Source organism: Felis catus, chromosome B3, assembly GCF_018350175.1.
Source record: "Felis catus isolate Fca126 chromosome B3, F.catus_Fca126_mat1.0, whole genome shotgun sequence".
In the NCBI taxonomy this organism is placed as follows: Eukaryota; Metazoa; Chordata; class Mammalia; order Carnivora; family Felidae; genus Felis; species Felis catus.
This window is the reverse complement of record NC_058373.1, coordinates 6,584,076-6,610,950: the sequence shown is the minus strand read 5'-3', so window position 1 is coordinate 6,610,950 and position 26,875 is coordinate 6,584,076. Positions and strand designations below refer to the sequence as shown.

Here is a 26,875-nt window from a genome sequence, read left to right as displayed (position 1 = left end):
CCGCTTGCGAAATACAGAAGCTGGGTGTAAGGGGTGGAGGGAGAACTTGGAGCCCAGGCCCCCCAGGACCACGCCTCTGGTTTGATGACAGCAATAAAAGCTAGACTCTTCTAAGTGCTTTAAATATCCGGGAATCTCGCTTAACCCTGGCAACAAGGTTGGTACCTTGTTATCCTTACTTTATGGATGAGGAAACTGAGGCTCAGAGATGCAGTACAGGCTGGTCTTATTTGTTGGGTACTCGCACATAGTACAGGCTCTCAGGTGCCCTCTGCTTAGCTTTCCACGGACAAAAAGCCACATTGAGGTCCATTTACGCGAGGGTGTGGGATACCCGTCTGTCAGAAGCCACTCCGACTACCACTGCTGCTAGAATTTGGCATCGCTCGGTCCAGCCCCCGAGTAGGGACCCATCGGAAAGGGTCCACGGTGAGGACTCATGTTAGCATGGTGGCTTCCTTTGACGGCTGCTCCTCCCGGGAGAGAGTTCTTTTGAGTTCTGAAGTACACAAGGCACCTAGTGTTTTCTAGGAGCTCAGTGACTATTTGTGAATAAATTGCAGTAAACGTGTTAAAGCGCTCAGTTATTCGTAGTAACCGGAACCGCTGACTAGCCAGCGACGAAGCTTTAGTTTACGTTCCCTTTGTCTGGAATACTCGTCCCCAGACCTCCCTCCCCGTGGCCGCCTCCTTCTTGTCATCAGGTCTCACCTCAGACGTCCCCTCCCCAGGGGGACGGCCCCCACCTCCCCTCGCTGGTGTTTCCTTCCCGTGTAAATCCACCACACCTTCCTGCTTTAGTTCTCCGCGGCACCTGCCACTCTGTGACCTTATGGGGTCCGAGCCCCGAGCGGCAGCCTCCCACTCAGCAGTCCCAGAAGGAATGAATAAATGAATGGGTTAGGAATCCCCATTGTGATTACACATCTCATAGCTCATCGTTCAAATATCTGTTTCTCCGCCGTACCATCAAATGCTTTTTTTCTCTTGCTTCTAATGCTCTCGCTCCCACCAGTAAAGCACAACATTTGATTTCACCACTCTGTTCTTCCTCCCAGGACCAACACGGAAAATTGAAAAGGGAAACCTTTGATGTTTTGTTTACTCCTTCCTGTGTATCACCCCCCGTCCCCAGAAGGGGACGGATAAAGGTGGTTCTGTACGCGTGTCCGTCCAAGAGATGCTCTAGGAAATAGCAGCCCTTTTTTTTTTTTTCTTTTCCATGATTTTTTTTTTCCCTGGCCACAAAAGGGATAAAAACTCATTTTGGAAAATTTAGATAACATAGGAATATTTTAAAAAGAAAATAAGCACCACCTAGAATCCCACCACCCAGAATTCTGTTGTTGCCATTGTGTTTCCTTCCAGTTCAAATGCATTGTTTTTCCAAAGTCTGAACGATTATCCATTATGTTATATGTTTCTCCTGTCATTCAAAGCCTAAAAGTCTTCAAAACCATGATCTGAACGATTAATATTCTACAATATGGTCATGCCACCGTTTAATGATTCATCCACTGTGGAGTTCACAGTTTTCTTACTGTACGTAATTCTATGGTGAGCACCCTTAACCATAAAATTTGAGGCGAGAGTCCGAGAGCTGGAGCTGCTAGGTCATGTCTGTAAGGTTCTGCACATTCAAGAAGAATTTAAAAGTTGTTTTTATCTTAACTTTTGGAAGGGACATTTATGATCAGACTTGATACCCTAGATACCACTTTCCTTTTAAAGGAAATCTATGCAAAAATTTTCTTAAAAATGAAGGAAGACTGTGTATTCATGTTTTCAAGTGGGTAATTCATGCTTATGATAGAAGATCCAAAAGGTACCTATAAGATACCCAGAGAAAGTATAAGTCTCTCTTCCACCCCTGTCCCCCCCCGCCCCAGGGCCCTCCGCAGTGGTACCCACTGTTAGGTTTCTTACGTATGACTCCAGAGCTAGTGGATACATTTATAAACATAGATGTCTTTTTTTCCCCCACACAAACGGCAGCGTTATCATAACCGTTTTCTGCACCTTGCTTTTTTTCCACTTAATACGCGTTGGAGAGCTTTGCCCTATCAGTATATGTAAAGATGTCTCTCATCATTTTTAAGGGCTACATAACATTTCATCACTTGGATATGCAACAATGTATTCAACCAGACCCCTGTGTCTGGGCATTTAGGTTGTGTTCAATCTTTTGCCATTATCCCCGATACGGTATGGGTCTTGTTTTCCCAACGTACAGGTGTATCTGTAGGATAAACACCTGGAAGTAAAATTCCTTGGTCAGAGAAGTCTGTGCGGATACTGCTTTTTACTTTTCTGTTCATTCATTCCACCATTCACGCGGGCTTTCAGACAGAAATTGAGAGTGAGATTTGGGAACTTGTACAGCAGTGTGGCAGAGAAACTTTTTATCTGTCGAATCTAATAATAAGAAATGGAGATTTAAATTTTTTTTCATTTTGTCTTTCCGGTGATTGATTTGTATCCTCGTTTTCAAAAGTCTCTGTCCATGGTCGGAAATTTTAAAAACTGACCCTTCGGCATAAATAGTGTGAGAAGCACTGGTGTGGACAACTCCAGCTCGAAGGGAAGGCTACTCTTCCCAGAGAAGTGCGTGAAATTCAACGTGAAGCTCCCTCCTGCTGTTTTCTCAGCCAGGGAGGTGTAGTGGTGGCCATTTATCCTCACCGTTTACTGGATGTGTCGGGCTCTCTTTCTTCACCCTGTAGATGACATTACCATGGTCATCTGCCCTGGAATCGCCAATCACAGCGAGAAGCAGTACATCCGCACCTTTGTCGACTACGCGCAGAAAAATGGCTACCGGTGCGCCGTGCTCAACCACCTGGGCGCCTTGCCCAACATTGAGCTGACGTCACCACGCATGTTCACCTACGGTAAGTACGGGCACGGCCAACTCGAGGCCCCCTTACTGCTGTTCGCACTCCGAGTGTGCCGTTAACTGGTTAACTAGCTTTACCTTGCTAAGTGCAGAATTTATGCCCGTCTGCGAGAGGCAATGGGGCACATGGTGATAAGGCAGCCAGCTTGGACTGGGCATTCACGATGCCACGCTTCACATCAGCCTCTCAGATGGGCACCGTAGCCACCCCCATCTCATCCTGCCTCCTAGAGACAGAGAGCGAAACTCACAGGGGAAGGTTTTGCCCCAGGTCCCCTGCTGGCCAGTGTCAGAGCAGGGCCAGGAGCCGGACGGCCAATGCCCTTGCCCACGGTGCCATCCTCACGCTCATTCCTCAGGACGCTGGTGACTGGCGTGCCAGGGCTGCGGTAAGGCACACGCACGACTGTGAGAAGGGAATCTGACACACCGACAACTCATGGGATCCCAAGGTCCTTGAAGACAGGAACTGGTTCTCACACTCAGACAGATGCTTCTGGCCTTTGGTTGAAGTCTTGCATTAGCCAAGGTTCTGTCTTCCGGACTGCCCCAGTTCTTGATTCTTATTTGAGTCTCCCTTCATGTTGTAGATGTACACATAAATAATAAACATAGAGTATAGGGGCTCCTGGATGGCTCCGTCAGTTAAACGTCCCACTCTTGGTTTCAGCTCAGGTCGTGATCTCATGGTTTCATGAGTTCCAGCCCCACGTCGGGCTCTGCACTGGCAGCGTGGAGCCTGCTTGGGATTCTCTACCCCTCCCCCACTTGCACTGTCTCAAAACAAATAAATAAACTTAAAGAAAAATTTTTTAAACTAAAAAAAAAAAAAACCCACAAAGTATGTGTTTGAGTATGTGCAAACGGGGTTGTTTATACCCAAATAAATTATTGTGTGTTTTAATGGGAAACAATTGAAAATTGCATCTACAATCTCACCATAACTGGGCACCTGGGTGGCTCAGTTGGTTAAGTGTCCAACTTCAGCTCAGGTCACGATCTCACTGTTCATGAGTTCGAGCCCACAGGGGGCTCGCTGCTGTCTGTGCAGAACCTGCTTCAGATCCTCTGTCCCCCTCTCTCTCTGCGCCTCCCTCCCTTGTACTCTCTCTCTCAAAATTAAACATTAAAAAAGAATAGTGATAAATAAATATAATCTCACCATAATTGTAATTTTCTATTTTTTAACCTTCCCATTCTTTTATCTGGGCACATAGTTTTTATGTAGTCGCAGTCAAGGTGTGTATATGTAAGGTGACCTAATTTAAATAATCTTGTATTTGCTAACAGGTGCACAGTCATTACATTTGATCTTTGTAAGAGCTTCCCTCATAGTTTATGTAACTGTTCCTCTCTGTAGTCCCTTTAGTATATTTAGAGTTTTTCAGCATTTTTTTAAAACAATTTTTTAATGTTTACTCATTTTTTAGAGAGATTGAGAACAGAGGAGGGACAGAGAGAAACGGGGACAGAGGATCTGAAAAGAGGGCTCTGCGCTGACTGCAACAAACCCGACGCAGGGCTCGAACTCACAAACTGTGAGATCACGATCTGAGCCGAAGCCAGATGCTCAACTGACCGAGCCACCCAGGCGCCCCTAGAGTTTTTCAGCATTTTAAATGATGATACTTTAAATATCTTTCGCGTAGAATATTTTTTCTCTTTAATGACTACTTTGGATTAAATTTCCAAGAGTAGAATCTCAGAGTCAACATTTTTTATGTGTATTTGTACATCTTGTCAGATGGTTTATGCTGCTCCTGGTGATGTGTAAGGGTGCACCTGCTCTGTGCCAGCCCGGGTGCCTCGTGCCCCACTGCTTCTCTGCACTCACTCCCACAACTAAGGACACTGTGTTACAGACTCTTCCGTTCAACAGTTTGGTCAGCGGCTTGAAGATATAGGTGAAGGTCCAGATTTACAGATAACTCAGGCACATGGAGAATAGCGAGTGTGTGGGGGACAGGATTGCATCCAAAAAGCAGAAATGGCAAAATCTGGGGCACCTGGGTGGCTCAGTCAGTTAAGCGTTTGACCCTTGACCCTTGATTTTGGCTCAGGTCATGATCTCACAGTTGTGAAATCGAGCCCCTCGTCCAACCAACTCTGTGCTGAGAACGGAGCCTGCTTGGGATTCTCTCCCTCCCCCTCCTTCTGCCCTCGCTTACACCTCTCTCAAAAAAAAAAAAAAAAAAAAAAAAAAAAAGATAAAACCAATTCTCTTTTTAAAAAATGGCAGAGGGGCGCCTGGGTGGCTCAGTCGGTTGGGCGTCCAACTTCGGCTCAGGTCATGATCTCACGGTTTGTGAGTTAGAGCCCGGAGTCAGGCTCTGTGCTGACAGCCTGGAGCCTGCTTTGGATTCTGTGTCTCCCTCTCTCTGCCCTTCCCCTGTCTGTCTGTCTCTCTCTCTCAAAAATGAATAAACATGAAACAAATTTTTTTTTCGAATGGGCAGAACCTAACAAAAATGAGAACGACGGGGAATGGTTATAAGGTCCTGTGCTTGGATATAAAAATCCATCTATGGGAGTTGAAGATGGGGAGGCATGGTGTGACCTCAGGACCCCAGACAGAGGCAGACTGGGGAGCGCTAACAGCAACAGTGTGCCAAAAACAAGACCAGAAATGCCAGCAGGGGCACTTACTGCGTGCGGGACCCCGTGTTGATGTCTCACACAGATGTAATCCCTTTGATCTCCACAGCAACCAGGGAGACACTTAGCAAAATTGTGATGAAAAGGCATCCTGTGGCGCAGAGAGGTTAAGTAATTCGGGCAAGGCACAGAGCCAGGCGGTAGGAGAGCGGAGAGGAGAGCCTGGGTCTGGCGGCCCCAGGGGCCGGGATCACGCTGGGTAGAAGCGCTGGGTGTGGGTGGTCCAGGCCCCTGCCCCTGGGGGTGCTGTGCCAGGGGCCGTCGGGAAAGGACACTGACCGGGTCAGGAGACATTCGCACACAAGCCGGGAGATGGGCTGAAGGAGCCGAGAAGAGTAGGCTCTGTGCTCCACGTGGTCACAGAGCGGCCCTGCCGCTGCCTGCTGTGGCCTGGAGCAGCTCTCTAACCTCAGTTCCAGATTCTTCAACAGCAAAACGGGGGTTCCAATTTTACTGTTAAACACGGGCTCCTGAGGACTTAGCAGGCAGCCGAGTGCCCGACATGTCGTAACCATTTATTAAATGTTTGGTTTATTCTTTTTTTCAAATACTTGAAGATCTGTTAACACGAGCGAGGGAGGGATCAGCCTGTCTGTGGCCCAGATAAAGTTCCATAGGAAGAGATGGGACTATTGGTAAACAATCCTACAACAGTGTGATGGGTGAGGCAGCAGCAAAGGGAAACCAGCCTGGGGGCGCCTGGGTGGCTCAGTCCTTTAAGCGGCCGACTTTGGCTCAGGTCATGATCTCACAGTTCATGGGTTCGAGCCCCGCATAGGGCTCTGTGCTGACCGCTCGGAGCCTGGAGCCTGCTTCGGATTCTGTGTCTCCCTCTCTCTCTGCCCCTTCCCCACTCGCACTCTGTCTCTGTCTCTCTCAAAAATAAATAAACATTAAAAAAGAAAATTAAAGAAAGAAAGAAAGAAAGAAAGAAAGAAAGAAAGAAAGAAAGAAAGAAAGAAAGAAAGAAAGAAAGAAAGAGAGAAAGGAAAGAAAGAAACCAGCCTGTCTCCAGAGGCAAGCTGTCATGTTGTAGAAGGAAGGATTCTTCCAGGAAAAGCATTTGAACAGGTCCTCAAGGTCATATGGGTCAGAACATGGCGTGTCTGGGCTGGTGAGCTGAATCTCAGCAAGGGAGATCCCGGGCGTGAAGTCGGTCCATCCAGGGAGAACTCAGTCCCCACCCCCCCACACACACAGTTACTCAAAGCCAGCTAACCCTTTCCTTTCATTTGTTGCTGTTACAGTTTGTTTCATTAGAATTTTAGAAGCAAATTCCTATTGTTTGTTAGATCGCAGTAGTTTTCCGGAAAGGCGGACGACCTACAAGATATGTTTCCTCTTCAGTTTCTCAAAAACCTTTTTTTAGAGAGATAGTCAGAATACACAAAATAGAGAGGATAGTAAAATGAATCCAAATAAACCCCTGTGTGCCCACCATTCGACCTCAACAATTTACTAAACTTATGGCCAGGCTTGTTTCACCCGTCACCCCCTTCCTGCCCTTTCCTTCCTCTCGAAGATTATTTTGGAGCTGGTCCCAGAGAGCCCATCATTCCATCTGGGACTATTTTAGCGGGTGATGCTAAGATACGCGGACTCTCTGTAAACTGTTTCAGTTTGCTAGGACTACCGTAACAAATACCATAGTCTGGGTGGCCTCAACTACAGACATTTATTTTCTCATCGTTCTGGAGGCCGGGAGTCCAAGTTCAAGGTGTGGGCAGGCTTGGTTTCTTCTGAGCTCATGCTTTCTTCTCCTTGTCTTGTGCATTTATGTCCGTGTCTCCCCCTGTCGGTGTCCTAATCTCCTCTTCTTATAAAGACACCGGTCAGGTTGGATTAGGGCCCCTCCCAATGACCCCGTTTTAACTTAATTACTTCTTTAAAGGCCCTTCCTCCAAGTACAGTCACATCCTAAGGCAGTGGGGGCTAGGACTTCAACATGGTTCGGCTCGTAAAATAACATATCATATCACCATCACCCCTAAAACACCCACATTCCTCATTAGCACCTCACTTTCCCCAACTGGCTTCTTCCTTTGTTTTTCTTCCCCTTTAGTTGCTTGATTCAGGAGCCAAATCCGTCCCTGTACATTGCAGTTGGATGATAGATTTCTTAAACCTTTTACTTATTTTCTTTAAATATTACTGCCCCTCGTTCTCTCTTTCCTTTCTCTGCTTTTCAGTGGAAGAGGTCAAAGAAAGCAGAGAGGTGTCTTAGCCTCTTTTAAATCTCCTTCCCTTCGCTTGTCATAGGCCCCCCGCCATGTTGGCCTTGGGCGGGTGGGAGGACTGGATGTGACGTGAAGGGGGCTCCGGATCCCAGGACGAGCTACAGAGCGTATGCTGACACCAGGCACTGGGGGGAGGGCTGCTGATGGGGGGGTCTGGCCATGCTCTCTCCAGATGGCCCTTCTCGGGTCTTCCCTTGGCGGCTTCTTGTCATTTGGGTCTCGACATTTAGTCTCTTCTTGGAGAGCCCTTGTGGCCTGCCCTCGCCTCCTCATCCGGTCCCTCTCAGCGTCCCTGCCATGGGGGCCAGCAGTCTCTGTGCTCCATGGTGTGATTCCCCAAGCCCAGAATCCTGCTTGGCGCCTAGAAAGTGCCCTAGAACGAGGACCCAGGTGAGGGACATGAAGTGACAGTTTGTAGGGCGGGAGTGGCAAACCACGTCTCAAACAGATGCGCCTGGTGGCTACGTGAGCCTTCCCTTGCACAGGCCGCGCCGCTCTTGAGCAGATGGCGGGCCATCAAGCCACTGTGAATACTGATCTTGACCAGAGGAAAATCTAAGGAGGGTGTTAGGAGGAAGTTTTACCTCCTCAGCTCACCGCCCACCCCCCCTGCCCCCTCAGGTGTCTCTGAGAAAACGATACCAGACCTTTCCCCGCGTGACAGACTAAATCCGTTCCAGACCATGGAACAGAGTCCCTTGTCATTGGACATCTGAGCTGATGGGACTAGAAATTGTTAAGTACAGATCTCTCCCGAACACGAGAATTTCCTAAATGGATACTGAGGCGTTCTCGTGACTTAGAATCCTTCACGCTGCCTTTGAAGGTTGAAGCCATTGAAGACAATCCTGAGTGACAGCAGTTCCCATTTATGTCACACTGAGGAGTGCCGGGGCGCGCCGAGCACGTGTTCCTGACCGTCGCTGACGTCTGGAGGGAGGTGCTAGTGTCCTCCACAGGCTCGGGGTCACACGGCTAGTAAGTGACGGAACCAGCCTTCGGATCGTGTGGCTCTCAACCCTGGCTCAGCACTGCCTCTCTGGTCGTGCCCATCCTGTGTGGGATACGGTTCATCAGGGCCGCACGGGAGCAGGGAGACAGCTGCGTGTTTAAAAATTGCCCCGCTGCGGTGGCCGTGCTCATAACAGTTTGTGTTAATCGCTGTCACTTACAGGGCAGCTGCTGTGTGCCGGGCACTGTCCTAAGCCCTTGATGGGATGTATTAAATCAGCCGTCCCCTTTTTACAGAGGAGGAACCCAGCGAGGTTTCGTGACTCGCTCCAGATCACTGAGCTGCTCAGTGGGTGGTCCGGGCTTTCAACCCAGACCGTCTAGTCCGGAAGCTTATGCTTCTGTACAATTAGCCACATCGCCTGCCCGAGGGACAGACCGCCTCCTGCCGGTACGCTGGGGAGTGAGGAAAGGATTCCCGCTCACATACACTTTCGGTGGAAGGCAAAAGCGCATCCAGGGGCTTCTCAGAGCCACAGCAAAGGGCCTGGAAGGTTTGGGCCCCCCTCTTTTGTTCATCCAGCATCTAGAGGCTTCCGAGGGGCCAGCGTCCCTGAGAACACAGGTGGTAGACACAGCACCGGCCCTCGTGGAGCTCCCAGGCTGGTGAGGAGCTGCTCACCATGAGGCGGGAAGAGCACAGGGCCACGGTCTGTCCGAGCAGTGAACGTGGAAGGACAGGGACCAGATGTGGCTCTTCAATTTTCCTGTGAGTTGTGACATCAATCTCCCGCATCTAGCATATCGCTTAGAGAGAGATGCTCAGGAAATGCCTGCGTAAGGACAGAGCCTGTGTTTCAGAGCCCAGCAGGTGGGGGTTTGAACGCCTGGTTCACAAAGGTGGTCGAGAAAGTTGGCATCGGTTTAAAAGCGCGTAGCAAATACCAGTAAGTAAGTGGCAATGACTATTGTCGGTATGTTTTCCGTGAACCGACCTAGAGGAGAAAAGGCGCAAGTCTTAAATGAGCTCGCCTCTGCCTCAGCTTCGTGCCGTTGACCGCATGTCAGCTTTTGCATGGGAGACCAGTGTGAGAAGCTAGGCTCGTTGAGCAGAAGATTCTTTCTGTCTCGAGCCTGGTGCAAGTTCCGACTCCGCGTACAGAAACAGCCCGGCCCCGGTGGTGATCTCAAAGGATGCCGTTCTGCCTTTCTAACGGCACAACCTTCGGAGCTGGTGCCTTACCCGGTGTGGTGACCCTGGGGTGGGGCCACCGCCTCCAGCTCAGCTCTCCTGGGTGCTGTGCCCAGCCAGCTCTTAGAGTCACTGTAGGCAAAGTGTTTTTATCGTAGCTCGTGCTCTTCTCGCTCTATTTCAGCCTTTTAAAAGTTATTTTCATTCCTTTTCTTTTATTTATTTAGAGAGGGAGAGTACGGCATGGGGGGGAGGGGCAGAGCAAGAAGGAGAGAGAGAATCCCAAGCAGGCTTTGCTCTGTCGGCACACGGAGACCAAGGTGGAGCTTGATCTCATGAACCGCGATATCATGACCTGAGCCGAAATCAAGAGTCGGACCTTTAACTGAGCCACCCAGGCGCCCCAAATGATTTTCATTCTTAAAAAAAAAAAAATTCCTCACCACCTGTTGCAGTCTAGTTCATACGTTTTTTAAGCTAGAAAATATTAAATTTCTTTTGTGATGAATTAAATGAATTGACATTAGCTGATCTGACCATAAATAAAATGTGAAACTGTCAGGATGAGAAGTGGGACCCACAAGAGTGCAATTTATCAGTCTTTTAAATTTCTTACTGAGCCGGATACTTCGCGGGATCAGACCCAGGACACAGCCCTGGCATGTGGGTGAGATCAATAAATGACACTTGAAAATGCAAGAAGATAGAGAAGTCTTAAAGATTTTTTTGAAGTGTATTTATTCTAAAGAGCCTAATCTTTAATTGAAACGCTATAGCCGTGAACACGTTGGCTTACTCTTTATCGACTGTATTGATTTCCTAACCCAGACACTGTTTGGAATGTAAGTATTTTTGTCGGTGATGATGCAGGAGACCCGTAAAAGAAGGAAGCGTTTTGCTGCATCTTTCTGTGTTTGGCTAAATGCCTTATCCCAATCGTCCAGGATTCATGGTCAGAGCAAAGGACAACTGGATCAAGTCCACCAGCCAAGGAATGAACTAAAAACCATAATTATCCAGTGTGGTTCTTGTGACCTCTCTTTCCCAGATTGCTCTTGAAGTTGAGCCAAGTGACAAAGGGACCATGACTTTGATCTTGACTATAAGAGAGAAATTTTAGGATTTTTAAAGTCACTTCTGCATCAGGGGAAAGGAATAAAAACAACCTGACTTTGGCCCCTGTGAGGTGACTGCATCCTTAGGATCAGGAACCTCCCGAGAACTTGTACCCATCCCTGACCAAACACAGAGCTGGCATTGTGGCACTGCAAATGGTCTCAAATGATTTAAATTGCCTTCCCTATGAGTTTAAACATGGAAGCAAGCCCTTCCCTTACTTGTAAACCCTTGAATTTCTGGCATCAGACATCAAGCGGAGAAGAGGTGTCTTCTGTTGCTTGGAGAAGGTGTTGTATAATGTCCTACTGAGTTTAATTAATACTGGGATTTCTTGGGTTATTGTTGTTGTGTTTTTTTTTTTAAACTATCTTTTGGAACCACAAGGTAAGGCCAGGAAACTTTGCCTTGCTTAGAAGGCAGCATTTCAACCTTAGAAGGCAGGGGAGGTCCTGTACCTAGGGTGACCATATGATTTAGCATCGCAACTTTTGAGAGTACAAGAAGACCTTACTTACGACCAACTCCAGAACAAAAGACCAACTCCGGGACTGTCCCAGGCAAACTAGGATCTACGGCCACCCTGCTGTAGCATGCTGTAGAGATCACCCAGGCTCCAAGCCATCTTGTCCTAAGGAGGTGCAGACAGTGACTTTTGTTTTGTTTCAGAGAGAGAGAGAGAGAGAGAGAGAGAGAGAGAGAGAGAATCTCAAACAGGCTCCATGCTCAGCACACCGCCCAATGTGGGGCTTGATCCCATGACCCTGGGATCATGACCTGAGCCTAAATCAAGAGTCAGGTGGCTCAACTGACTGAGCCACCCAGGTGCCCAGACAGTGATTTTTAAGGAACTTCCATTGTGTTTTTACTGCTCAATCTGTCTGAAGACCTTTGATTAGATCATGAGTGCAGATGTTTCCATAAGCTTCTCCTATGTACCATTTTGATTGATGGGGACTCAGTTTTGGATCACATTCATGATTCCAGATTGACCGCCACGAGTTGTGTGGCCTCTGCAACCATTGAGTGTTACCATGGCAGAAGGACACAGAAAGGTGGGAGGGAGGAGGAGGTGGGTGGGGGGAGAACGTGACAGAGAAGGTGGTGCATTTGCAGAGGCTCAAACATCTTGGAAAACCATCTGGCGACATCATGTGCCGGGAGTCACCGCGCGTGGCGATGGTGCTGAGGGCCCAGAGTTCGGGAACGTGATGGGGGTAGAAAATACCCAGGGCAGAATTGTGGAGAAGCAGTGACGGGCTCTGTGCTTCTAGGATCAGATCTGGATACTTTGCTTTCAGACAGAAAGTGAAGACAGACAGACAGAAAAGATAGTTTTAGATACCACATGCCTGCGGAAATGGAGCTAAAAGCGCTCACTCGTGAAAATCTTTCAGGGAGAAGGACAAGGCCAGCTCCCATGCTACGCAGAGAGGGCTCTCACTCTAGTTTCTGCAGATGTTTTCCTCCCGAGTGACTCCGCTTTGCAGTGACTTTCACAACACTGAGAAATGACAGGGGCCGCTGGCCCCAAACGGCCACCAGGAGTCCCGTTGTTAGCCTGACCAGATCGTTCTCTCGGATTACACTTAGCGGGGAAGATATTTAGGTACTTCTTGCCCGTCCCCGCCACGGTCACGCTGGCCAGTAGTGTGCGCTCGAGTGCCACACGATTCAAACCTCCTCCTTACGGTGCTGTCGTTTGTGGCACACCCACCACGTTCTGGGCCCAGGCCTGGCGTGGAGAATATACAGATGACGGTGACTCAGAGTCTCCATCCACCAGGAGCCCTGAGTCTCTGCATCCCTGTCTCTGAGCCAGCTTAGTCACACTGGTGCCGCTTGGGAAATGGCTCCCGTGAAAGTAGCTGCCGGGTGGCCTCCGCTTTGTCCTTCTCCAGGGGCGTGAGGCTGAAGAAAAGTCGTTCTTGTCTCGGCAGGTTGCCTTTCCCAGATGGCTTGTGGTACTCCTCTTTCTAAGGCCAGGTTAGTGGCTCGTGTTTCGTCCTGTCTTTTAAAAGCTCAACGAGATTAGATACTTACTAAATCTTGTTACCAGTGCTAATCCCACAAGGATTAAATACATAGAACCCCATTAAAATCCTCCTGGGATGAAAAAACAGATCCTGTAGCTCTTAGAACAGTCCGGGGAGCGGCTCCCCGTCCCTGAGGATGTTTGGGAACGGTCGTCAGGTGGAAATCCCAGGAGGACCCGGCGCCTCCCAGAAGGCAGAGCCTGGAGCTGGGCCGACACCGTGCCCTTGCCTGGGAGAGAAGGCAGCTCTTCACACAACATCCAAACAGCTTGTCCAGCATTTGGCAGGGCTGGCCCTTCATCCACATCAGATGTATTTGGATTTAATTAAATTGAGGCTCCCGAGGTGTCTCCACCATTAGCTGTAATTGCTTCTCGGTAGTGTAACAGATCTGAGTTTTGTAACCGCCGCAGTGACATCTGAACATCTGTTCTAGGTCTCAGGTAATTAGTCTCAACCTGAGTAAAGATAGACAGGCCTAGGGGGCACCTGGCTGGCTCACTCAGCGGAGCATGTGACCCTCGATCTCGGGGTCGTGAGTTCGAGCCCCACCTTGGGTGCAGGATTACATAAATAAATAAAACTTTAAAAAATTAAAATCTTTGGGGCACCTGAGTGGCTCGGTCGGTTAAGGGTCCGACTTCGGCTCAGGTCACGATCTCGAGACGCTGCATTTTGAACAGTTCTGCAATGCCGCTGCTGCTGGCCCAGGGACAACATTTTGAGAACTACTGGGCTATCGCTAGCGCTTAAATCTCACAGTGATTTAACCTCGATGCTGCTTTTCTGGTTCACTCTTTATAGGAAAGATTACCAGAAAGCCCTTGATATGTGCTTTAAAGACTGGCGTTTGCCAGACCTAGAGGAGGTGCCTGGCTGTGTAGAGCAGAGACTCACCCCCTGTAGAAACCTGGCTTTGACGAAATATGCAGAAAGCTGCTACCAGGCCGACAGCCCTGCTTCCAGAAGCTTCCAAAAGGCAGAGCAATGCCTCCACACGTGAAAGTTGCTTCCTGCAAGTGGAAGGGAAAGGAAAGTCTGAAACGGAATGGCCCAGAGACAGAGCGAGAGTATGCTTCAAAATCTGCTTTTTCGGGGACACCTGGGTGGCTCAGTCAGTTAAGCGTCCGACTTCGGCTCAGGTCATGATCTCACAGTTCGTGAGTTCGAGCCCCGCGTCGGGCTCTGTGCTGACAGCTCGGAGCCTGGAGCCTGCTTCACATTCTGTGTCTCCCTCTCTCTCTGCCCCTTCCCTGTTCATGCTGTGTCTCTCTCTGTCTCAAAACTAAATAAATATAAAAAAAAAAAAAATTTTTATATCTGCTTTTTCATATTTGTCTGAGCCACGGAGGTCCTTGTCCCTTATATCAGTGGTTCTCAGCCCCGGCTGCACTTGGGAAGCACCTACAGATCTTGTGCGAGACCTCCCATGCCCGGGTCCCATCCCCAGATACTCTGATTTAACTAGTCTGGGGAGGACCCAAGCATTGGTGTTGTTTTACAAGATCCCTGGGTGATTCTAATGTGCCATCAGATCGACGCCATCACATCGAAGCTTTGGAGAAAATCTAGAAACCTAGATTGGCCTTTTCAAGTCTTAAGTTACAATTACTTGTTTAAAGTAATTAAAAAAAAATTTTTTTTTTTTAATGTTTATTCATTTTTGAGAGACACAGAGACAGCATGTGAATGGGGGAAGGGCAGAGAGAGAGGGAGACACAGAATGCGAAGCAGGCTCCAGGCTCCGAGCTGTCAGCGCAGAGCCTGACGCGGGGCTCAAACTCACGAACGGTGAGATCATGACCTGAGCCAAAGCCAGACGCTCAACCGACTGAGCCACCCAGGTGCCCCTTGTTTAAAGTAATTTAAACAATGGCTGAAATGGTTTGGGCAATGTTTACATAGGTGTAAGCATGTATAAATTCATTGTGCACTTTCCTATTATGTTATGCCTCATTAAATAAAAATAACAAAGAATAGGGCAGGGGCTCCTGGCTGACTCAGTCAGTGGAGCGTCTGACTCTTGATCTTGGGATCATGAGTGTGAGCCCCATGTTGGGTGCAGAGATTACTTAAAAAAAAAAATTAGGGTGGCTTTCTGTGTATTGTTAAACAGTGGTTTCCAAGACATATATATTGTTTAAAAAAAGAAACAGTACACAAGGTTACTAAATAATCTGTATGTTACCACTGATATTTTTAAAGAGAATATTAGAAGTTACCTGTGACCACATCTCTAACGTTATTTAAATTTTGTTCCAGGTGCATGTTTTACCTATTCCGAAAAAATTTTAATGCAGGTTCCTGGGCCTGGCCCTCATTTTACTGAGTCAGCTTCTCTGGGGGCGAAGCCCACGGATGCCCATTCCTAACCGCCTCTCTCTCCAGGCGATTCTATACACATCGTAGTTTGAGAACCCCTGCACGGGCTGTGCTGGACTGGCTTGGGCCGCATCCCTCTGTGAGAAGCTGTGAGAGGCACTTGGCCCATGGCCTGCTGGTTAGGGAAGAAGCTGTTCAGCCCTCATTAGGGGTGTCAAAACCTCTGAGCTGGTGCCAAGGTCAACCGCTCGTGTTTCCATTATAATTTTTTTTTTAAGTTTATTTATTTATTCTGAGACAGAACACAAGCCAGCAGGGGAGGGGCAGAGAGAGAGAGAGAGAGAGAGAGAGAGAGAGAGTCCCAAGCAGGCTCCACACTGTCAGCACAGAGCCCAGTGTGGGGCTCGAAGTCACGAACTGTCAGATCATGACCTGAGCCGAAACCAAGAGTCAGATGCTTAAGCGACAGAGCCCCCCAGGCGCCCCGTGTTTCCGTGATAAATCCACGGTCTCCTCACGCCATGTGTCATGTGCACGCGTCTTGCCAACATCCCTCTTTCCCTGTTAGGTTTCATTTTAAGTCGGCTCCCTGAAGAGCCTGGGGCTGGGTCTTAGAAGGATGTGACAAACCCCTTCACCCACGTAGGGCACTACCCTCCTCCTCTTAGCAAAGCTGCTGAGGCAGAACACAGCTTCGCAGGCTTCCCCGTGGAGCCAGCTGAGACCATCCCTCCTGGACAAACAAGGCCGCCTCCGTGCAGAGGTCTCCTCTGTGTCCTTCTGAATGTGTCCGTCTCCCTCGGCGCTCTGTCCTTACGTCACCAAAAACATTTTATCCTTATTCTATAGAGCATCCTGGCCGTCCCGCTGGACTGAATTTGTCTTTCCGTCCTTCCCCCACGCTGACAAGAAGATCCTGTAATAACATACACTTGGTACTTTTCTTAACACCATGAGTCATTGTACACATGGGTATAGAGTCGTGTTTTGGAGCCTGAGAAGCTAATCCCAAAGGGTTTTGCTCTTGCTTTCGTGTATGTCTGTGTGCGAACAAATGTGCTCATGCATGCCCTGAATACCTGTTTTATTTATGTATTTATTATTATTTATTTCTACTTTTGAGAGAGAGAGTACGAGTGGTGGAGGGGCAGAGGGAGAGGGAGAGAGAATCTTAAGCAGGTTCCATGCTGAGCACGGACCCCGACGCAGGGCTTGGTCCCCTGACCCTGGGATCAAGACCTGAGCTGAAATCAAGAGTTGGACGCCCAACCGACTGAGCCACCTAGGTGCCCCATGAATATCTGTTTTGATTTCCATGTGCATCTAGAAGGTTTTTCCACAACCCACCTTCAAAGAGCATTGCACATCTGTTTGATACGTCTGTCTATACCTCTCCTCATGGGCCCTACTAAGACCACGTCTCCTCCCTACTGAGGAGCATCTGGAAACTTCTCTCCAGGTAGCCCAAGAGAATTGTCTGTCTGTATATCTGTCTCTCTCTCTCTCTCTCTCTGAACACACACACACACACACACACACACACACACACACACACCCTGCTCTCTGTTACTATCTTAGCACCCATTTAGTAACCCTCCAGCTCACGTTTTTTCCAGTCTTTGTTGCGCCTACAGTGATGGAGTGGCCTTCCCTCTCTGCCCACAGGCTGCACCTGGGAATTTGGAGCCATGGTAAACTACATCAAGAAGACCTATCCCCAGACCCAGCTGGTCGTCGTGGGCTTCAGCCTGGGCGGTAACATCGTGTGTAAATACCTGGGGGAGACTCAGGCCAACCAAGAGAAGGTCCTGTGCTGTGTCAGCGTGTGCCAGGGGTACAGCGCGCTGAGGTGAGTGGCCTCCCCGCCTGCTCCTGCCTCTCTCCCCCGTCAGGGTCTTTGGTTTGCGCTCCACTCATTGAGGTGCCCCAGTCAGGGCTCCAGCGCTGGTCGGGGAAGACCAGAGGGACCGTGGAAGTGTCTGGGCCTTGGAGGCACCTTGGTTTGCTTCCACATCACACATGGGAGTTGTCTTACCAGACTCCTTAAGCCCGATCCGCAGCTGTACTCGGTGATCAGATCTGTAACTGAATAGGCCGCGGTTTCCCTGTGGAGTCTCTGCGAGGTGATTTTATCTGTCCGTGCTGCAGGAGTTTTGTAAGAACTGTGGGTTTACTAAAGAACACGAGACGGGTAACCCAGAATCTGGGAGCGGGATCTTATGACCCCAGATCCGTCCTGCCTACAGAAGAGTTGAGTCTCAAAAGACATGGGGAAGGATCTGTAGAAACCGTGGAATCTGTGCCCTCACCTTCAAATACTAGTCTCCGTTCGGCATCCCAGACATCACCACAAGGGAGACGACCTGCTAGATAAAGGTTTATCTTACCCCTTAGTCTCCTGCCCACAGAGCCCCGCAGGATGAGCCCTAGGAGCGCATTATCATCTGCTCTGACTCCCCCTCAAGATCAGTGCTGCCCCAGATCTCCCGAGAGCCAGCAGACACACACGCTCATTCATTGACGCACACTTCTCCAGACTCTTCAAATGCATTCACATTTTCCCCATACTCACTCTACATGATAATGGCTTTTGTATAACGCATGGGTATGACCAATTATTAAAGATCTCTTGAGGAAATCCAGTATTGCACAAGAAAGTAAAAAAAGTCTCCGTCATTGATCCGACCTAATACCAAACAGTCCTTATAGTTAACAAATGATTCCTTCCTTTTGGCCTCCCGTTATCTCTCAAAATGCTGCTTAAACCTGTTTCGGCATTTGCTGATGGACAGAGGCTGTCTGTTGTTTCCAAAGATACATATTAACTGGAATTTGAAGCCGTCACAGCCAAAGGGCAAATGCAAGCCTAGAATTCAACCTCTGCCCATGAGGCGTAAAGCTGGCCAAAAGGAGGATTTAAATGGGCCTGAAAGAAGACTTGAAAAACATCCCTGACGGAACCGTTCCTGAGTTCTAGGGCCAAGGCCTGGGTTCTAGTTTTCCTCGCCTGCACAGTGGGGAGACAATACTAATAAATTGTACCTACCTCGTAGTGCCGCTGTGAGGGTCAGAGGAGTGCACACGTATGCAGGGCAGGGACGTAGAGAGTCCGCCAGTGACCAGTAATGACCATCGTTCATGGTGGGACAAGAAGGTAACGCTAGTGGGTCACAAAGACCAGTCTGGTGAACTGGTGACAGTTTCACTGCATTAAGAACCCCTCGGTGTTGCATGGAAACCAATTTGACAATAAATTTCATATATTGAAAAAAAAAAGAAAAAAAGTAACTTTGCCCATGAATAGATATGTTTATTTAATATAATAAAGCCAATTAATAGAAAAAAAAAAAAAGAACCCCTCGGGGGACCATCTTAGAAATATATCCAGTTTCTTGGGTCCCAGCCCTGGAGATTTGGGCTCTAGAATCTGGGGCATGAGGCCAGGAATCTGCATTTGGACACATTCCACAAGTGACTTCTGATATTTAGCCACATTTAGCAGCCACTGGGCCTGGGGACCTCAGCGGCCCCTCCAGCTCTAGTATCATGGGCCGAAGTGATGATACTAGATACCCCTCATCCTCCTGCCGGGAATCCTCCCGTTCACTGCCCTCTGTGCTCCGGAGAGCCAGCTGAAAGGACACGTCCCTTGATCTTGGCTAGAAATATCCAGTTCCCAATTCATAGCTGTTGTGTAACCGGAGTTAACCAAGTCGCTGAGAGAGTAAGGTCCCTACCACAGGATTCAAGGGAACGGGTCCGGTTTTCAGCAAGCCTTCTATCACCTGTAAGATTGGAATCAACAGAGTCCCTTCCTAAACCCAGTGCTCTGAGCACCGACTTTGTGTCCAGAGAGCACAGCATTTGATAAGTGGGAGGATGTAGGACAAGTTTGTTTTCTTTTTTTTTTTCACCGAGACACAAGATCTTAAACGACCGCAGCTTCTTTTCCTGTTGCTGCAGCAGCGCCATCTGCTGTTGGCAAGAGCATATGATCCGTGCGGTTGGTGAACTAAGGGGTTTGCCCTCACGCGAAGGGAGCTTAAAATCTGCTAAGTTTAGACTCTGTGAGGTGCCGTACATTTTGCAGACAGTCTACACCACCTTCCTTTGAGACCTCAGAGATCTTCACACTCATACTTACTCATTATCACATCAACCTCGTACAGTAAGGAGACAAAGAGGCAACTTCATCCTCGGGAGCACAGAGAACCCACACTAGGGCCACGATCCTGTGGCCCTACGTACACACTGGAAGTGGTGGCAGGTCAGGGGGACCCCATCGCCCTGTGTGTGCGGGCGCCGCCCTGGGCTCGGGTGCCCTCAATGTTTTAATGAGATCTACTCCCCGAAGGACAGTGCCTTACTCAAAACCAGTGTCACCTTTTTTTCCTGCCAAGGCTTGAGGGCGATGAGCCTTTGCGGCACTGGGACGATGGCAGCCATGCTTCCTTTACGCCGAGGTGGAGCAGGGAGGGCCCGTCTGCCTCTGCCGGGGCCCCACGGGAGTCCGTGCTGCCGGTAAATCTCTCCTAGTTGAGCCTAGAGAACCGCTTGCCAGTGACCCATCCCCTCCCGCTGGCTTCTCACCCCAGTAGCACACCAGCCCCGTAGCCAGAGCCAACCCCAGGCCAGCAGCCGTGCCCGCTTGCCGTAGTTTGCAAAGCCTAGCTGCCGCCAGAGAAGCTCATCTAGGTTGTGCCGAACCACCCAAGAGCAGGATGCGAGAACCCCAAATGCCTGCCGTCTCGTAGACTTCGCGTAGTTCCCTCAGCGCAAGCAGCTGCCAGCCAGTCCCGGAAACGTGTGCGGTCAGACTCGGTGCAACTCTGGTTGAATTAATCATTTGAAACGTTCCTGCAAAGACTCTTGATTCTAAGTTCGTGCAGTGAGTGGCGATCGGCCAGGAGTGGCGGTGCTAGAAGACTACCTGCAGGTTAATTCGTTCCTTGATTCGTTTGGTTCCTTCGGCCAAGACACCCTTCTAGGTAACAGGGACACAGCCGGGAACAAGGCGGAAAAATTTCCTGCCCTCATGGAGCTTAAAGAAAAGGGAAGGAAAGCCTTTTTGGGGGGCTGGTTTCCGATCAAATCGCGTCGTCATTCCTAAGGGAGCCCTCAACAATCTGGCATTGCAGAATCTGCCGGTAATAATATGATTCGAATCCAGGCGTGTCATTGCAGTTGGGGGATGAGAGACAGCCTGTGTCTGAGGACCTCACGGCAGTTCTCGACAGTAGAAGGATGTTTACAAAGCAGCAAACCAACCGATACGCGTCACTAATAGATTCCACACTAGGCATCTGGGTGCCCAGGAAGTCCCCAGTCAAGCGAGGAGGCCAGAGGGGAGGGATCTTGGAAGGAGGTGAGGGTAGGCACAGGGTCCAGGTGGGGGGGGGGCCCTTAAAGGACAACAGACAAGTTCCCAGGTCTCCATGTCGGTCGGCTCCTGGCTGGGGGAACGTGTGAGCACCGCTGGGTCTCAGCACGGTGCTTTCCGCAAGCTTCCCTGCCGCAGAGAACACCAGACGTCACTTTCCAGCCAAATGGCGTATATATTCTCTCGTTTGCTCTGCGTGGGCAAACCCCAGACTACGGCTGCGTCTGTGACAAAAGCAAGGGCTGTCATTCATAAAGTCCCTCTATAGACTTGTCCCTTCATCGGATCTGTGTTTATAGTGCAAGAACTGTATGCCGGTTTTAACAATCAGTAATTTTGCATCAGAGCCAAGCATGGGGGGAGAATCTGCTACGTTTAGACGAAGCTCTGTGGGCAGAGCTCCAGCCTGGAAGAATGCTTGGCTTTTCCACCACTGGGGTGTGAAGCTGACCAGATGGCTTGCCCTTAGTGTCTTGGGGGTTTTTGTTTATTCCTTATTGCTAATTCTTTCCTCTCAGAAAAATGAGGGTGACAGACCCTTTCACGTAGTAATCCCGTTCCTATAAAAGGACATCCTCAGGGCAAATAGTCTGATGAGGCAGAGAGGGGACTGGCAGTCCCTACCCTTGTCCGAGCTCCATGCCCCACCCTGCCCCAAAGCCCCGCTGGCTGGAATGAAGGATTCTGGGCCCACGTCCCAGTGCAGAGATGGTTTCCTTTCGCTCGCACTCTCAAGCTGAACTAGCTAGAGGTGATGACCTCTCCGCAGGTCAGCCCCGTCCCCCGAACCAGCTGCCAGCCAGAAGCCCTCTTGCCTGGGTCTCTCCGGACCAGACGCTCCACCGTCCTTCCTCCCAGAGGCCACGCCGTCCAAGGCTGTTTGGTTTTGCCCCCAGGACAGTACGACTGTCTCGCAGGGCCAAGCTAGAGATAACCGGCACCTGTCCAGCAGGAGGGATAGTCATAAAATATTATCCACAAATCACAGTGGAAAACAAGGGAGCTTTTACATTTAAAAATCAAGGAAATGTGTAACATAAAAGAACGTGTATATTTAAAGTAGTGAGGATACATTGGGTTCTGTGCTGACAGTGTGGAGCCTGCTTGGGATTCTCTCTCTCCCACTCTCTCTCTGCCCCTCCCCCACTCCCTCTCTCTCCCTCTCACTGTGTGTCTCAAAAATAAATAAACATGAAAAAAGTAATGAGCGCAACTATGTAAAAATAAGTAGAATGGGGGCGCCTGGGTGGCGCAGTCGGTTAAGCGTCCGACTTCAGCCAGGTCACGATCTCGCGGTCCGTGAGTTCGAGCCCCGCGTCAGGCTCTGGGCTGATGGCTCAGAGCCTGGAGCCTGTTTCTGATTCTGTGTCTCCCTCTCTCTCTGCCCCTCCCTCATTCATGCTCTGTCTCTCTCTGTCCCAAAAATAAATAAACGTTGAAAAAAAAAATTAAAAAAAAAAAATAAGTAGAATGGTGGAAATGGGAAGTCCTAGTTTAACGGATATAAACTTCCAGATTCACAAGATGGAAAAATTCTGGAGATTTATGACACATCACTGTGAATATGCTTAACGCTACTGGACTGTGTACTTAAAAATGGTTAAGGAGGTAAATTTTATGGTATGTGTTTTTTTTTTTTACCACCACGATTAAATTTTTAAAAAGGAAAAAAAAAAAAAAAAAAGATTGTAGATGGGCAAAACTTGGAAGAGAAACTCCCCTCCCCAGAGAAAAACAGTTTTCTTACACTGGGGTGATAACATGCCAGGAGATGCTTAACAGGGTTTGATTTTAAAGTTTCTTTAGCACATTACGTTCAAGGTATGTTGTAATATTGCCTACGTGCACGTCTTCATTTGTGGCACGCCTGCCTTGTTGTCCCTTTTTGGAACGTTAGGGTCACGCGTGCCCAGGTTCACAGAACCTGCGTCTCATTCTCATCCTCCATGTTTTCTCGAAGACCACAGAAAAGATGTTTGGCCGCCCTCGCAGGGTCTCAGCGCTCTGAGATACAATTTACTTGAGCCGGGAGACTTGAGTTCCTTTGGGTGTTAGGTGCGTGCTTTCCCCCAGCTCATTCTCTTCCGACTTCAGTTCCTTTTAACCAGTGCTTAGTCCACTCGTTTTGCAAACTCTGAGTTAGGAGGTTGAGCTTTCTCTGAGCAGAGCCCCCCAGCAGCGTGAAGTGCTTGGCTCTGCTCCTCCCTGCCCCGGTGGATTGCCCTGAACGTGACTGTGGATGCCTGCTTCCTTTTGGATCCTCTTCTAAGTGATCTAAAAATCCGTCTTCTTCCACAACCTTTTATTTTTATTTTTTAAATATTTTTTTAATGTTTGCTTATTTTTGAGAGACAGAGAGAGAATAGAGAGCATGAGGGAGGGAAGGACAGAGAGAAAGGGAGACACAGAATCCAAAGCAGGCTCCAGGCTCTGAGCTGCCAGCCCAGAGCCGGACGCGGGGCTCAAACGCACAAACCACGAGATCATGACTTGAGCCGCCGTCGGATGCTTAACCGACTGAGCAGGCACCCCACCCACAACACCTTTTAAAACTCTCATAACTGTTCCGATAGAAACCGCTCACCAGCAGGTGGCTGGGAAAGCAGTGCAGAAAATATCTTATTATTTAACATTACATTGATCAGAAACAAAGGCATTTTAAAAGAACTTTGTTTGTTTTGATAAAAGGTAGATAGACGGATGGATGGATAAAGTTCTTTCAAAATCCACACATGTCCCGTTGAAGCAGGCTGCTTTGGGAGGTACTCTGTTTCTCATTTGCAGTCTCAATGACAGAATAGCTTTGTGACTCTCGGGAGGCATCAGCCCCGGCAGAGTCATCCTGGTTCTTTCTGAAGTGGATGAAACCTGCCTTTCTGGAGGATTCAGAGCCTTCTCCTGACTGTTCATTATGACACATCTCTCTTGTGCCCTCGTTGGCCAGACTCTCCTGGTGGCTCAGCCCAGGGAGCCCATCCTGCTGTCCCCTCTCTCTCGTAGAGAACGTAGCCATCTAGAGACAAGCCAAGAACATGGAGGTTTGGAGGCGCCAGGGTGGCTCAGTCAGTTGAGCACCCAACTCTTGGTTTCGGCTCAGGTCATGGTCTCATGGTTCATAGGTTCAAGCCCCGTGTCAGGCTCTGCACTGACAGCACAGAACCTGCTTGAGATTCTCTCTCTCCCTCTCTCCCTCTTAAAAATAACAAATATTTTTAAAAGAAGAACACAGAGGTTCTGCTGTTTGGACAAGTAAAGGGGTTCATTCATTGTCTGGAGAGCCGAAGTCCCCTGTCTTTGGTGCCCACTTTGTGGCTTGCTTCAAACAACGTCTGCCAGATGTCACCCAAATGTTCTGTTCATATTTTTCCACCTTGGACCTTGGGCTCAACCCAGGAATGTGTTTTCTTGCGGAGCGCACTCTTCTGCTTCTCTTGCTGGAAGTTTCCCTCAGAGCCACCCAGGGGCCTCCACAGGGTTCCTTCCAGTCCTGGTCCCATGTCAGCAAGTCCTGCTGATGCCTGTGAAACCTTGCTTGCTCTCCTCTGAGTCTCGTTCACCCTGTGTGTGTGGCCCACCCGGGGGCCTGTCACTACCCAAGACCGCAACAGTCTGTCCTTCCCTGTCCTTCCCCGTTTGCTGGCAGTCAGTCCGCCATGTTGTCAGGGTTTCAGCTGAGTGTTCTCTTCCCTCCTGATCCATTCGCCTTGGTTTCCAGGCAGACGTCTGTCCCGTCCTTAGGAGATACACGCCGCATCTTTCTCAGGAGCCTGCCCGCCCCCCAGGTCTCCTCAGCCAGGGCCAGAATCCAGACCCCTTACCACCACCAGCTGGCCAGCTCTCCACTCACCACATCGACCATTAACAGGAGCAGCGAAACACCACTAAAGTCCTCTGTCGGGCCTGTGATAAAGCTGTCTAGCTACCTCAGCCTTAGAGCAATCAGTATGAAATGGATTCTCTCATTCAAGCCCCTGATCTGTCAGATGAGGCTTGATGAGGTGAAGTGGTTTTGCAGAGTCTGGTGACCTATGTGGTGGGGTCGGATGGGCGGTGTTCAGGTCCCTGCTCCGACTCTCACCAGCCGGGTGACCTGGACGTCTCGTGAGACCTTCGTGCCACCGCCCGCCCCAAGGCCCCTGGCCCATCTGCCACACCAGCCTGCTCCTGCCTCCTGCCTCCTGCCTCCTCTCGCTGCAAAAACAGGGCAGCAGAATGGGAGTTCGGCCTCAGTGGGAACTGCGCTGTGCTCCACACGACCCACCGGTCTCTTTGCCGTCCCTGAGAAGGATGGTTGAGGCTCACAGTTACCCGGTTAAGACTAACTTCGACTTTTCTCTGTATCTCTTTGAACTTTGATCTCCTCAGCAGGGCAAATAATTTTCAGTAGCTCATAATCTAAAATAATTGTCTATTTTCTTTCTTTTTCTTCTTCCTCCTTCATTATGATGGAAAATTTTAGGCACATATAAAGTAAAAAGAGTAAGATATTGAATTCCCGGGTGCCCATCATCACCCGCTTAAGCAATGCCTAGCTCACAGCCACTCTGGTTCCTCCACAGCTCAGGCACCCCCTGCTACCCCAGAAGCTGATTATTTTAAAGCAAATCCCAGGCATCATATCATTTCATCTGAAAATACTTTACTAGTTTGCACTGAAAGACTCTAAGAACTTTTTCTTATGTAACCACAGTACCATTATCATGCCAAGAAATGAATGATTCCCTAATATCCCGTTTCTACTCAGCGTTCAGATTTCCCTGATTATCTCACAGAAGGTTTTTAATAGTTGGCTTGTTTGATCAGGATCCACGTAATGCCTATGCATGGCATTTGTTGATCTGTCTCGTAAGTTTCTTTTAGTCTGTAGGTTCTCCTCTCGGATTTCCTTCCATATGCTGCTGTTGTTGGGATTGAAGAAATGAGGCCTTCTAAAAAATATATGGAATGAATGCATTTATAATACGTTGCCCTTGATTATGTTTTATTCAACCAGTATAAAATTAAGTGTCAGCTCCTTAATTTTATACACGAAGGTGGTGCAAGACAGTCCCTGTGTACGCTGAGCAGTAAAGCAGAGATGCTAGGAATCAGCGTCAGCCAGCATTGATGGAGGGAAATGGTTCCAGCATCCTTATTCCCTGTCCTCCTCGAGCCCAGGGCCCCTGTGCATCCCCCAGAGCCTCTCAGTGAGTGGTGCCTGTGATCTTCAGTCAAGAGAGCCTCCGCAGTGCTGTCGTTCAGGTCTTAACGTTTATGCTCAGCACCTCCCCACTTCCTGCCTTATGCGTTCCCTCTAATACGAAGAACGTGCTAACCAAAGCAGTTACGAAGTCAGCAAAGGAAGAAACGGACAAAGGCAAGAGAAAGCTGGGATAATGAGACTGTCTGCTCTCTGAGGAGGGGGCAGCCTGGGTCCAAGGTCAGAGGAGGGGATGCCAGCGGAGGAAGCAGGTTCTGGCTCATGGATTGGGTGACTTCCCTCCTTCCTCCTCGCTCAGACCAAGAGGCAAGTGTCCAGATCCCTGGGGACCCCACCCACTGTGGGGTCCCACCCACAGTGATCTGGCCTATCCTTTCTGTGTCTGTGGCATTTGGGGAGCCCCCCGTGCATTTATAGAATGGCCTTTTGACCTTTGAAGGCAGTGTTAGCTTTCCCACGGTTTATGTGAACTTCAGCCCACGTTTTATGAGCATGTCACACACCGTTAAAGCCACAAACCCTTTTGCTTTTAACCTCCCACTACCTCTTATTTTTTAACCACGGTATTATGGGAAATGTTTGCCCTTCCAAAATCGAAGGGTGGCAGCCTTGGGGGGAAATAACTTTTATAAACTCTTCTGGATTAAAAAAAAAACAAAAAACCTATGAACCACCCCATCCCCTCTTTGGCCATCTGGGATGGGAAACCGATGGACCCCTCGTAGGAATGGTGACACCCGGGTTCACCCCCAGAGTGGAAGCAGGCCTCGAGACCCAGACGTCTGCAAGGTGGGAGTTAGCATGGACCCGGTGATGTTTGGGTTCACACCCAGGGAAGAGAGCACTGAGCAGGGAGGGCCGAGCCAGGCGGTGGGAATTAGCACACTGGT

At 49.2% G+C, this 26,875-nt stretch overlaps 1 protein-coding gene across 2 annotated transcripts in view; it reads left to right on the top strand.

The window, feature by feature from the left end:
- ABHD2 (abhydrolase domain containing 2, acylglycerol lipase) overlaps window positions 1-26,875 on the top strand; it is a 108,013-nt gene that overhangs the window by 63,257 nt on the left and 17,881 nt on the right. For both annotated transcript variants that reach the window (XM_019831896.3, XM_006932261.5), the window contains exons 5-6: window positions 2,724-2,891; window positions 17,071-17,254. In XM_019831896.3, coding sequence (XP_019687455.1) covers window positions 2,724-2,891; window positions 17,071-17,254 — 352 coding nt within the window. The remainder of the gene's footprint in view (window positions 1-2,723; window positions 2,892-17,070; window positions 17,255-26,875) is intronic.